The 12,043-nt window shown below is 52.8% G+C and overlaps 1 protein-coding gene across 5 annotated transcripts in view; it reads right to left on the bottom strand.

Moving 5' to 3' along the window:
• Nucleotides 1-5,431: 5,431 nt before the first annotated feature.
• Nucleotides 5,432-12,043, bottom strand: part of Ptpa (protein phosphatase 2 protein activator) — a 31,758-nt gene continuing 25,146 nt past the window's right edge. For 3 of the 5 annotated variants that reach the window (NM_001362733.1, NM_138748.5, NM_001362734.1), the window contains 2 exons: nucleotides 9,842-9,949; nucleotides 5,432-6,862 (listed from right to left, as the gene is read on the bottom strand). In NM_001362733.1, coding sequence (NP_001349662.1) covers nucleotides 6,785-6,862; nucleotides 9,842-9,949 — 186 coding nt within the window. In that variant the 3' untranslated portion in view covers nucleotides 5,432-6,784. Of the gene's footprint in view, nucleotides 6,863-9,789; nucleotides 9,950-11,260; nucleotides 11,387-12,043 lie in introns of those variants that run through there. The other 2 variants (NR_156126.1, NR_156127.1) reach the window with 2 other exon arrangements.

Below are 12,043 nucleotides of genomic sequence, written 5' to 3'. Positions count from 1 at the left end.
CACCTCAAACCCAGCGACCCTCACTGAATCGTCTTTCCTCAGAGCCTACTCTTTCCTCCCAAAGGTGATGGGACCCAGGTTCAATGAACCCCTTCCCTCTTCTTCACCACCTAGTCTCCCCACCTCTCCCCAGCAGCGCAAACCTCCCTGGCCTGCATAGGGTATCTGTGCCAAGGCATTAGGTGATACCAGCTTCCAGGCCAGCGCCTACCCAGATGCCAGGGAGCTTCCCCACTTCCTACAAACCCACAGAGGCCCACTACATCACTTTCTTAGCCTCCTAGCTGGTTTATGATGAGTGGGGACTGCTGTGTGACAGGCTCTCTGGTCAACATCCTCCTCTCCTGTAGCTCGCCTACTGGAAACAGTAAGCACCTTGCAGAGAACTCATCTAAACGTAGGTTTTTGTTTTGTTTTGTTTTTGTTTTTCGAGACAAGGTTTCTCTGTGTAGCCCTGGCTGCTCTGGATCTCATTCTGTAGACCAGGCTGGCCTCGAACTCAGAAATCCGCCTGCCTCTGCCTCCGGAGTGCTGGGATTAAAGGCGTGGGCTACCACCGCCCAGCTACATACAGACTCTTAAACACAAGCTGCACAATCCAGCTTGTTCCAAAGGTCCCCTTGACTCCGGATGGCGGGCAGGGACATGCCCATCCACTGAGAGCTCCCTTGGACCCACGTGTCAGCACAGCAGTGCCCTTCATGGGTCCAGCATGGACCGGCAGTGGGAATCCTCTCATCCAGCTCCAAGGTTCGACTGTACCTCCCACCCACTCACGCCCGCAGGGCACCCACTGCCCCAGAGACCCCCTAAGACCCTTGTGCCCTGAGGCAGCCGATGACCCCTCCTTACGCTCCTGGCTCAGAAAAGCCTGGTACAATCCAGCAGACAGCATCCTCTTGTAGGACAGGACTCTCTCCTCTCCTCCCCCTCCCCTCCCCTCTCCTACCCTACCTCTAGCTATCTGGGGAAGGCTGCCCATGGTCTCAAGGGTTGGCTCCATCTCTCCTCTGCCCTCCAGCATCACCTATGATGAGTCTCATGGCCTCCAGTCTCACACACCCAAAGGTCCTCTTGTCCTCCAGGCAGACAGGCTGTGGGGCTCAGTAGCATGAATGCACACCCCTCCTTCCTCTGAAAGTGCTGGGCTAGACTAACCTGATTTAGGGAGTTCTCAGACTGTCTAAGAAACACTGAGTTGTGGGTTGTTTTTTCTTTTTCTTGGTTATTTATTTACATTTCAAATGTTAACCCCTTTCCCAGTTTCCCCACCACAAGTTCCCTATCCCCTCCTCCCTCCCCCCACCCCCAGTTGTGGGGTTAATGCCCAGAGCCTGGCAGCTCCTGAGCACAGCAATCTCACCTTCCTGTTCCCAGTCCTCAAGTCCCCACCCCCCAGGACTTGCCTTTGCTGCAGGGAAGCAGTCCTCAGCAATGGTGAAGGTCGGAGCTATGCCACCAGAGCCTCCTCCCCACCTTCTTCTCAGGCGGGTGCTCCTCACACTTGGCAAGGGTCTGCTGGCTATATCTGACCCCTATGCCAACTGCTCCCTGATCACCTCACCCAGTGTTGGAGCAGAGACCCAGCACCTCCTCCCCACACTTTTAGAAGGTATACAGTCCAGGAGGGAGAGGAACTGGGAAATGTAAATAAAGAAAATATCCAATAAAAAAGAAGGTATACAGTACCCCGGGGCACTCCCTTCTCCTCACACCAAAAGCAGTCAAGCTACGCTAGCCAAGAACTTCTTCACTCACCTGACTAGACTACTTCTCTCCTTCCCTCACCCGATCCCACCTTTGGGCCAAATACAGTTAGTTATTGACTTCCAACCAGGATACCCACTTATCTCATTCCAGAATTCTTAACACCGTAAACTAAAACCTAACCCCAAACTCCTAGTGCCTACAGCAACACCATGGTTCCATCACCTCCCCTGGGGACTCACCTCCATTTCCTTCAAGGAATCTACTCACTCACACTCAACTTAAACACAAAAGTATCACGAGGCTTTCAACTGTGGTGGCTCAGTGGGCAGAGTGAAAAGCCTGGTTGTCCCCTACTGGGTACAGTGGTGCATGTCTCTAATTCCAGCACTGAGTGGCCAGACATAGGATGATCAAGAGTTCATCAAGGTGTTTCTCAGGTACTTATCAAATCTGAGGCAGTCTGGGATACATGAGATAGTCTCAAGTACTCAGGAGGCAGAGGCAGGTGGATTTCTGAGTTTGAAGCCAGCCTGGTCTACAGACTGAGTTCCAGGACAGCCAAGGCTGCACAGAGAAACCCTGTCTGGAACTACCCCACACTCATACACAAAAAGATTTTATTTTTAAGATCTGTTTTTATTAGCTGGGCATGATGGTGCACTTTAATCCTAGCACTCAGCAGACAGAGGCAAGCAAATTTCTGTGAGTTTGAGGCCAGCCAGTGCTGGCCTCAAAAACCAAGTTTGTGCTTTGTGTGCATGTAAGTGCACGTGTGCAGTACCCTTGAAGGCCAGAAGAGGGCACTGGATGCTCTTGGAATTTTTAAAAAAAAAATGTGTGAGCCACCATGTAGATGCTAGGAACTGAACACAGGTCCTCTGTGAGATTAGCAAGTGACTTTAAACACTGACACATTTCTCTGGCCCCTTAACTCTTTTTTCCCCCCTGTTTTTTCCAGACAGGGTTCTCTGTGTAGCCCTGGCTGCCCTGGAACTTACTCTGTAGACCAGGCTGGCCTCAAACTCAGAAATCCACCTGCCTCTGCCTCCCAAGGGCTGGGATTAAAGGCGTGAGCCACCATACCCGGCTTTTTAAAATGTGTAGCCCAGGCTGGCCTTGAACTCGTGATCCTCCTGCCTCTGCCTCCTCCAGCAAATCCTACCAGTGTGTGCCACCACTACCGCTGGCCCCTTAGCTCTTATTTGAAAAGTTATTATGTGTATGAGTGCTTCGTGTGCATGTGTGTTTGTGTTACATGCATGCACTGCACATGGAAGCCAAGAGAGCATCAGCTCCCCCCAAACTGGAGTTCCAAATGGTTGTGAACCCCATATGGATGCCAGGAGCTTCTGGCCCTTAGGCTGAGCCCTCTCCAGGCCCAGCCTCATGCACTCAATTATTTGCATGTTTATTTACTGCCTGCATGCATGTCTGTATGATGGTGTCAGATTCTCTAGAACTGGAGTCAGAGACAGCTGTGAGCTACCATGTGTGTACTGGAAACTGAACCCCGGTCCTCTGGAAGAGCAGCCAGTGCTCTCTACCACTGATCTACCTCTTCAGCCCGGCAGCCTTTATTTTTAATCATATGTATACATATGCATCTGTGTGCGTGTGTGAGCATCTGTGTGTGAGTGTGTGCATCTGTGAGTGGGAGCATCTGTGTGTATGTGCACCTGTGTATGAGTGTGTGCATCTGTGTGTGAGTGTGTGCATCTGTGTATGAGTGTGTGCATCTGTGTGTGTGTGTGTGTGCATCTGTGTGTGAGTGTGTGCACATAAGTGCAGGTGCCCAGCACTAGAAGACTGCTTCAGACCAAGACACTTTAAACATGACTGCACAGCTCTCAGGTATTAACTTTGTAGGGAGTCACAGTGTAGTGGTCTGCATGAAAATGGACCCCCACAGGCACAGAGGGAGCAGCAACCTTAGGAAAGCCAAGCCCAGTGTCTCTGCCTGCTGCCTGCTGATGCAGATGCAGAACTCTCAGCTCCTTCTCCAGCACCAGGTCTGCCTGCACACTGCCATGCTTCCTGCCATGATGATAAAGCACGAAAGCTCTGAACCTGGAAGCCAGCACCAATTAAGTGTTTCCTTATAAGACTTGCTGTGGTCATGGCGTCTCTTCACAGTGTAAAACCCCAACTAAAATATAGTATCAAAACTTTGGACATGCCTATGTGTAACTCAAAAGGCAGCCCTCCCCCATTAATTTCTTAATTACAATCCACTAGATACTGTCCTTTCTAGTATGCTGTGGTCACAAATACACAGCTACAGCCTGTGAAATGACTAAGCCTCTAGAACACTGATTCTCAATCTAGGGGGTCACAACCCTTTGGGGCCTAAAGGACACTTTCACAGGGTCACCTAAGACCACAGGAAAACATAGATATTACAAATCATAACAGCAAAATCACAGTTATGAAGTAGCAACAAAAATAACTATCAGCCGGGCATGGTGACGCACACCTTTAATCCTAGCACTCGGGAAGCAGAGGCAGGCGGATTTCTGAGTTGGAGGCCAACCTGGTCTACAGAGTGAGTTCCAGGACAGCCAGGGCTATACAGAGAAACCCTGTCTCAAAAACAAACAAACAAACAAACAAACAAACAAAAAAACAAAAAACAAACCAAACAAAAAAACCCAAAAAACAAAACAAACAAACAAAAAAATCCTTTATGCTTGGAAAGGATTCCAGCATTTGGAAGGCTGAGATCCACCATGCTAAATAAACCACAGTGCATTATGATGCCCGTTTTTCAGATAAAGAAACTGGAGCTCAGAGAGGTAAAATCAGCCATCATGGATTTCCTCCATTGTAAGCAGCTGGCCTTGGGTTTGAATTCAAGTGTGGTGGACACTGGAGACACGGCTTTGGGCAACCAAGGATGTAGCAAAGTGACCGAGCTGCGGCTCCTCTTCCTGCCTTTGTGCAAAGTCTCCAGGACAGCAGAAAGGCTCCCACTCATAGGCTCGCCTGGTGTCTAGGGAGTCACTGCCCAGCTGTACTCAGCCCTAGCATAACAGACCAGAAGGTGGGCTAAGGACAAAGAGGGCTACTTCTAACAAGGGCAGATGTAAGGTTCAATGTGAGCCTCGTCTTTGGGCCGGCAGGAGTGCAGAGCAGCTGTAGAAGGCTGACATCTGGTTCTTGTTCAGCCTGTGCCAGGTCCTAGGACCTGTGCCCAGCAGGTTCAGGAGACACATACACATCACAGTGACAACACAGCATGTGTTCTGAACCAGGTCTAGACTCAGGGTTACCAGTGCCACTTGTGATTATACCCATTTTCTAGATGAGGGTGCTGGGTGGGGTCCAGAGTAGCTCAGAAACCTACCCACAAACTTGCCATTAGGAGTGAGCCAGGGGGATGGCTGGGATTTGAACCCTCTTGCCTGCTTTAGTCATTGTCACATATCCCATCCCCAGAAAGTCAACTGGTAATGGGCTTTCCCAGGAGCCCAGGGCAGCTTTCATAGCTAGGCTATCCCCAGGAAGGGGAGTGTTATGTTAACAGTCAGGAAACCTAGCAAAGCCAAGGGCCAGGGAACAAAGCCAGCATGAAGATGGACACAGGTCCCCCAGGGCCTAGGATGGTACCTTGAGAAGACCAGCCTCATCATCCATGGCCCCTACAAACCACCCTCCTGAGGAACAAAACCACCTGCTGAGGAACAGTCACTCAGACATGTCAGGAAAAGATGTCTCACACAGGGGACAGGTGTAAAACAGAGGCTTTAATCCAAATAGCAAGGAAGGCGCAGGGCTGGGGACGCAGGGACAGGGAAGGGAGCCAGGAAGGCAGTGGCCTGGCCCTGGAAGGAAGCTGGCACTGGGCTTTTCCTGGGGAACTGCCTGTGACTCTGATGACTTCAATCCCCGCTCTGCCCAGACCATAGTTAATTCCTGGCCAAGCCCCTGAGTTGTGCTTCTCAGTGTCCACTCCACAAAGCTAAGCGGGCACAAACACAGGATGGGCAGTGAAGAAGGGCAGGCCCAAGTGGGACAGGAAAGCCTGCAGGTTCCAGTTCAGCCACACGCTGAGAGAAAACTGGTGACTGTGGCTAGGTCCCCTTAGCAGCCCTACCCATTCTGAGTCTATGCCTAGGCCCAGGCCAGCACTTCCCTCATCTCACAGAGGGAAGTGGGAGGAGGGGGCTGCTACCTTCTTTGCTCTCCCACACGAGCCACAAACCGACCCAAGGGAGCGGAGCAGCAAGCCAAGGCCTCGGGGGAAGCTTCAGACACTCAGCAGGCAGAGGCAGCAGAATCAGCAGGCCTGAGACTGACTGGAGAAAACTAGGTTCTCCACAGACACAACAGTCCTACTGCCTCCCGGAGTCTCTTCCTCTCCCTGCTTGACAGCTCTGGAAAGTCAGATCTCACCCAAGCAATGGGCTTTCCCAGGAGCCCAGGGCAGCTTCCATAGCTAGGCTATCCCCAGGAAGGGGAGTGTTATGTTAACAGTCAGGAAACCTAGCAAAGCCAAGGGCCAGGGAACAAAGCCAGCATGAGGATGGACACAGGTCCCCCAGGGCCTAGGATGGTACCTTGAGAAGACCAGCCTCATCATCCATGGCCCCTACAAACCAACCTCCCCCAACCCCAGCCCTCCCAACAGCTGATGACAGCCTCACCCTTCAGCTCCATAGCAGATACCCAGTGGAACACAGCTAGCGGGGAACCCACCAGCCGGCCCTGGAGGCACGGAACTCCTGCTCTTAATGAGGGAACCATTACATCATGGGGAGGAAAGGGGGAGCAATGACAAGAGCAGGGTGTCCTTGTCTCCTCCACATGGGCCTGACCGTGGGAGGAAGCAGGAGCACAGGGATGGGCAGGGCCGGGGACCACGTCCAGGCCCCTCTCTTCTTACTCGGCCACCAGACGGAGGACAGTCAAAAACTGGGCACACTGTGGTCAATTCCCCCAACTCAGGCCCTGCTTAGCACCCATCTCAGTAAACAGCCTCTCATCAAACAGAAAGAACAGAAGGTGGGCGGGAGGGGTGCTGGGTCACAGAGAGCACAGGAACCTGGCCAGGGTGGCTCTGGTAGTTCAGCCTCTCCTAGCCTGATGTGACGGGATGGATGGGCAGCAGGCTCCCGAACTTGAAGTGCTGGATCACAGGGAACTTCTCCAGGCACTGAGAAAGGAGGGGAAAACCAGGGAGGTGAGGCCTGTCTCGCCTCCTGCATCCCCAGTAACCCAGACAAACATGAGGTTTCCAACTGCAGCCACCTCCACGGGAATCCACCTGTGCTGGAGAGCAGCCCCCGGCCTAGGAGGAAGGTGATCTCGTTCACCTCATCCCCACCTCCCACTCAAAGGCACCCATACTCAGCAGAAGCCAAGACAGGCAGCTAAGAGACATCACTTGACCCAGAAGGGATGAGCCATAAGAAATGACAAAGGTCCCCCCACCCCCACCCGAATCCTGACCCTAGCAGTATAGGGACATCTGAACACAACTGAGAAGAGGCTAGGGCCTACTTTCTGTAGTCTTTGGCCTCAAAGACATCTTGACTCTTCAGAGTGAGACAACAGGAGTGGGCTGACACTCCTGCCCTACCTTGGCAGCAGCCTCTATGGAGCTCGTGGCTCGTGGCTCCCTGAGCCCAGGCCCACAGGCTCTAGCTTTGCCTGTTACTGGCTTGCTCTGTCTCCCAGGCAGTAGCTCCAGGCAGAATGTGAGGCTGGCCTGGCCTCCTCCTAAACAAGCCGGGGGTGTAGGCTATTGAGGTGACCTGTAGGCTATTGAGGTGAGAGCCTAGCTCTAGCTGTGTCAAAGGACGAACCTGGTGGCTCACCTTCCCTTACCCCAGACAGCAGCTTCAGAAGTGGGAGGGGCACACAGAGGAGCAAGTAGACCACAGAGACTGAGCTCTAGCTTAGAGCTAGGCCTCAGCAAAGCAAGCATGAAGAAGGAGGTGCAGTCTGTCCTGGGGGAGGGAGGAGCAGCATGTCCAGGCCTGAGGCAAGGCAGCTGCCACAGTGCTTATGTCATCAGGAAGCGGTGGGAGTTTGGAAGGCCCCCCCACCCCCCTGAATTCCAGAAAGGGTCAAAGGTCAACCTGCTTTAGGCTCTCCCAGAAGAAAAGCCAGAAAGGCAAGTGGGGGAAGGGCCCACAGGGCCAGCAGGAGCAAAGTTGGTAAGAAGCTGCTGGGGGGGGCGTGTGGGGTGGAGGAAGTCCAAGGCCCCAGGGCAGCTGAAGCACCTAAGGGGGCTTTGCTCCCAGCAATTCTGCCCAGCAACTGAACCTGGGCTTTAGAAACGTGGCACCTCCTGGCCCAGCAGAGTCCAGGCTGGGTAGTTGGAGAAAATAAGTCCAGATACGGTGATAGCCTTCCTTATAGAAATAGCCCCATCATACAAGGCCCAGAAAGCCCCTGATACTTCTCTTCAAAAAATCAGGTCAGGGAACTTGACAGCTAATTGCATATCCTGAGGCTGCTTAATGCCAGGCCTGAGCAGACCCCTATTGGCAGCTCAGGGGTCTTCCCAGCGGATGGAGCACTGGGCCTCTCCTGGGCCCTATTCCCAGGGACTAGAGCTTAAGAGCACCAGTATGAACTGGGTATACCACCTAGAGGTGGTGGCGCACGCCTTTAATCCCAGCACTCCGGAGGCAGAAGCAGGTAGATTTCTGAGTTCGAGGACAGCCTGGTCTACAAAGTGAGTTCCAGGACAGCCAGGGTTATACAGAGAAACCCTGTCTCCAAAAACAAAACAAAAAAGAACTAGGTGCTACAAAGCCTCATGCTCATGCCTGTCAACAAGTTGCAGAATTACCCTACAAATCCATCCTGGCAAGGGGAGGGTCAGCTCCCACTTACTGCATACACCCAGTGAGATGCACCTGTCCAGTCTTTAGTCACACAACACATCCTGTCAGTCAATAACTGCAGGGACACCTAGCATTTAGGACTTAAGGTTTAGGTGGTGGCTTCCAAGGCCTGTGTGTTGTAACACCACCATCTTGTACCTTATCTGCTCCTCCCTCAGCCTGCAGAGCTTCTGCCTCTGAAAGGGGGACAGGGTCAGGGGTGGGTGGGGGGCAGGGTAGCTGGCCTTCCTCTTAGAAGGCTGAATCAATCCAGGTTTGGAGACATGGGGTGACATATACCTCCATGCTGACATTCCAGCAGCAGGACAGTCTTCCCTGTGTTTCCTGCTAGAAACCAGAAGTAAGGCCGAGGAGACAGGACCAAGGGAACGCCGGGGCACTAGAGCTGGCCTGCAGAGCAGGAAGAGGTCTGGAATGGCCCCCCAGATGAGAGAGGGATGTGGGCTGAAGCCTAAACACAGGATGTGAAGTCTAGAGAAAGAGGATCCAGGAAAGAACAGAAAAAGCTGGCCAGGCCCAAGCCCAAGCTTGGCAGACCATGTTCTATTAACCCCTTCGAGGCCAGTGGGAAGCATCTTTACTACCAAAGCCAGCTGACCCTTCCTCGGTGTCCCTCCTCTGATGATAGATGGGGTGAGCTCTGGGCTCTCATAAGAGATGGGATAATGGTCAAGAATCAGAGAGGGGCTGCTCCAGGGCAACACTGAGGTTGTGAGTACCAGCGCTGGGGTGGGAGGTGGGGTGGGCTGGGGTGGGGGGAGACATGTTTGGGTCTCATGGCCCAAGAGGCACTGCACAAAAAGGCCAGTCAAGTAGCTTCAGATACTGGAGGGGCCAGGTAGAAAGATGTTCTCCCTCTTTCTGTGGAGAGTACGGGACGCCCTAGGAAAGCAGGCACCTTACAGCAGGGGGACCCAGCCCAAGGTCCTTCCCAGCAGCAGAGTCGTGAGCTGGAAGCAGAAAAGACCACCTACTCCATTTCCCATGCTTGATGTCCTAGTCACTTTGGGAAACACTAAAGCTATTGAGAGGCCTCAGGCCATTTGACAGGTACAAAGAGAGCCCCTAACCTCTCCAGCAGCTTAGGCTGTTTTAATCCCTAAGCTATGAAGAAATCAGCTGGGCCTCTGCCCATCCATCAGGTTCTGAGGTCCCCAAGTTTCAGACAGCTGGCCTCAGAGCCCGAGCAAACAATGTGATGAAGAATCAGAAGTCATGAGCTCACCCTCAGGACCAAGCGCCATCAGGGGCAGGCAGGATGGCCAGCCCCCACTCACCTCTGCCTTATACATTCGAATGAGGCCCTGGTTCACTTTAGACCAGGAGGGGACAGCACTGATGTTCCACAGCTGGTTGGAGTGTTCCGCAAAGGGGCCAGTCTTCATCTGGAAAAGAAGTCCAGGAACTAGAGAGGCAGTATGCAGGCGTGCACACACACAGACACGCACATGCACGCACACACACACCACAGCCTTGACCTACAAGGCCTGTTGAAAAAACAGAACTTCTCTCATCTACAGCCTCTGCTTACCTCTTTCACACAGACAAAACAGAGGCTCCATCCCAATGTCTATCAAATTTAGCAACCCAGGAAGAGACCATCCCTACCCTAAGAAAGTAGAATGTGTTCCTATGCAGACACACTGTAGGTGCGTGGTCTAGACCTGCCTGGAGGACAGGAAAGGGGCTGTGGACAGGCCCTGATGGATCTGGTCCTCTGAGACAGAGACAGAGATAGAGGGAGGCTCCAGATCAGTACAGGAGGGAAGTTTGTTTAACAAGGTCAAGAGTAGGGCAGAAAAAGCCACAGCAACAAGACGAGCAGGCACATGGATAGTCCATCAGTGCTCAAACTCTGACTGCAGGAAGGCAGAGCACTACTGCAGTCCAGTGCAGTCCCGGGGCATCAGAGCCTCGGCTGGGGCACAGGAATAGGGAAGCCTATGTCCCAAGTGCATCCTGCCAGTGAGAGTGCAAGGCCAGTCCATTTGTATTTACTAGCCATGCAGCCTGGCACGCCCTCCTCACTCCCTCCCCAGGTTACAGGCAGCATTTATTTTGGGGAACAGGGCTCAGAGGACAGCCCCATACTACACAGAAAGACTCTGAAAGGCTCTGTGAGCCTGGCAAAGTTTACAGTGCCCTCAGCTTCCGAGATGTATCCCAACACTCCTGCAAAGACTCCACCGTCAATCTCTCTACTTCCTTGCCCCAATTCTGCACACTTGCAGGCTGGAACTATGAAACAGGGTCCCCTACAGACCCCTGAGTGAATGACCACCTGCTTTGTCTCACAGCAGGTGCTCCAGGCTGGCTCAGCAAGGACCCTGCCTGGGGGACCAGCCTTGCTCACTAACAAGGGACATTCAAAACGGGCTGTCTGGCAGGCTGCAGAGCTAGAGGCAGGCCCAAGTTGTGTAGCTCAGTTATGTCCCTAGAGAGGCCACTTCACCCTCAAGGCCTTCAGGGCCTCAGGTCCCAAGTCCTTCAGAAGGAGGTTCTGCGACTCAAGAGAAAGGAAAAAAAATGAGGGAGAAAAGAAATTGGGGGTGAGAAGACGCCCCCAAAAAATCAGCTCATTCTAGCCACAAAGGGAGAAGAGAAAGAGCGAGAACAAGCAAGCAACTGCAGTCCCGCAGTGACCCCAGGGGAATCGTGTGAGTCAGAGCAGCCATATTGAGCAGGAAATTACTCACAGACGCTGCGTTCCTGCCTCTCCACTCCCCAGAGAATCGGCCTTTTGTAAATGGTTCCTCTGTCAGTAACTGGGGGGATGGGCAGGGTGGGGGAGGCTCAGCACAGCGCCTTCCTGTCAGCTCCTTCCCTTCCAGCTGAAATCTGATCCCTCCCTTCCCAAAACTCCAAATTTAGAAGCCAGATTGAAACTGAAATTCTTTTCCTGCCTGCCCTTGGCTCTTAAAGGCGCCAGGGCTACATTTCCTGAAGCAGTTGGAGCCCCGCAAGGTGGGCTTCCTCCGCTGTCACATCCAGTACTACTAGCAAAGCGGTCCTGACACAAGACCCAGCAAAGAGAAGTGGTTTCCTTCCCAACTTCCTTGGGTTTTGTTTGAGCAGTAAAGACTGCAGGTCTCCCTGACCAAAAGCCCTGAACACCCTGTAGGCTTCTGTGCCCTCTGGGTGAGACTGCTCACTTCCTGATGGGGGTTATAAGTAAAAACTGCCAACTTCATCAAGTAGGGGTGGGGAATATCTATACATCTGTATCCATTTCTCTGTCTGTTTAGCTGTCTATCTGTGAACAGCAGCAGCAGCAGAGCGCTACAACTGCCCAACCCAGGCAGGCAGCATGCCCTTGCCACCACAGTGCCTAGCAACCAACCAGAGCTTGACTGACCCAAGAGCCTGGAACCAAGAGAAAACCAAGCCTAGCAGAGAAGGTGCACAACCACTAAAAAGCTCCCCTCCCACTTCCTACCTCTGTTACTGAAGCCACCAGAGTTCAGTGCACTTTAGCGCCT

The sequence above is a fragment of the Mus musculus genome, chromosome 2 (genome assembly GCF_000001635.26).
Source record: "Mus musculus strain C57BL/6J chromosome 2, GRCm38.p6 C57BL/6J".
In the NCBI taxonomy this organism is placed as follows: Eukaryota; Metazoa; Chordata; class Mammalia; order Rodentia; family Muridae; genus Mus; species Mus musculus.
Note: the sequence above shows the minus strand (reverse complement) of the source record. Positions and strands in the feature narration are given on the sequence as shown.